Here is an 895-nt window from a genome sequence, read left to right as displayed (position 1 = left end):
TGACAGGCTACAATAAAATTACTTTTATATCAGAATGATTCATTAGTAGTAGACCTATTCTCTTTATGTGCTCGTCATGCTTTGAATGGCATTATGTTCCTGATAGAATGATGAAACAACCTTCTTATACTGTGCCTGGGTAAAACATTATCATTTTGGAATGAGCAAGAGGGTACCTTTGAGCAGTTAATGTAATGTTTTGATGGCCATGCAGTGTCAATTGAGGTCGTTGTTGAGAAAAGCATAAAACATTGAAGCATTGAAAAGCATAAAACATAAGCCTATTGCACTGGCTGTCTCTCTGACACCTGACACTCCCCGCAGAATAAAGTTGTATACTCGAGTATTATGAAAAAGACACAGGATAGTGTTGCGTATAGGACTACACATAAATATGTCAAACTACAATATGCATGATCTCAGTAATAATCGCATGAAATTATGTTGATTAAAAACTTACTTTGGATCAAGAGCAGCGTTAACACAGTCCTCTTGGGATTTAAATCCATCGTTGCAATTGACAGTGGGGAAATGCTGACAAATGGGTTGCCTTTTTATATAAACCGCTCCGTGCGGTTTATAACTTCAGTGGTCTTGTCTAACTTCAGTGGTCTTGTCTAACTTCAGTGGTCTTGTCTAACTTCAGTGGTCTTCTCTAACTTCAGTGGTCTTGTCTAACTTCAGTGGTATTCTCTAACTTCAGTGAAGTTTCAGCGGAGTGGGCGGCCGCGTCAGAAGCACCTATCTGGTCCGCAGTGCCGAGAAGGGAACAGGGGGCTATTTGTCTCCCACACGTGACACACACACCTCAATATTGCAACACCTGATTTGACCTAATAAGCGAATTCACTATGTTGCTTTGGGCTTTTTTTGCACCTTTCCTCGGTGACTTGCA

General features: G+C 40.6%; 1 protein-coding gene across 1 annotated transcript in view; it reads right to left on the bottom strand.

Moving 5' to 3' along the window:
• The window catches only part of itga2.2 (integrin, alpha 2 (CD49B, alpha 2 subunit of VLA-2 receptor), tandem duplicate 2), a gene marked incomplete at both ends in the record, with an annotated part of 19,255 nt that extends 18,746 nt beyond the window's left edge, over positions 1 to 509 (bottom strand). Inside the window, one exon of the mRNA XM_080529555.1 lies at positions 461 to 509. Within this exon, the coding sequence (XP_080385681.1) occupies positions 461 to 509 (49 nt within the window). The remainder of the gene's footprint in view (positions 1 to 460) is intronic.
• Between the last annotated feature and the right edge of the window lie 386 nt (positions 510 to 895).

Source organism: Nansenia antarctica, assembly GCF_963989245.1.
Source record: "Nansenia antarctica genome assembly, chromosome: 4".
Taxonomy (NCBI): Eukaryota; Metazoa; Chordata; class Actinopteri; order Argentiniformes; family Microstomatidae; genus Nansenia; species Nansenia antarctica.
The sequence above is the reverse complement of the archived record's forward strand: the minus strand, read 5'-3'. Positions and strand labels throughout refer to the sequence as shown.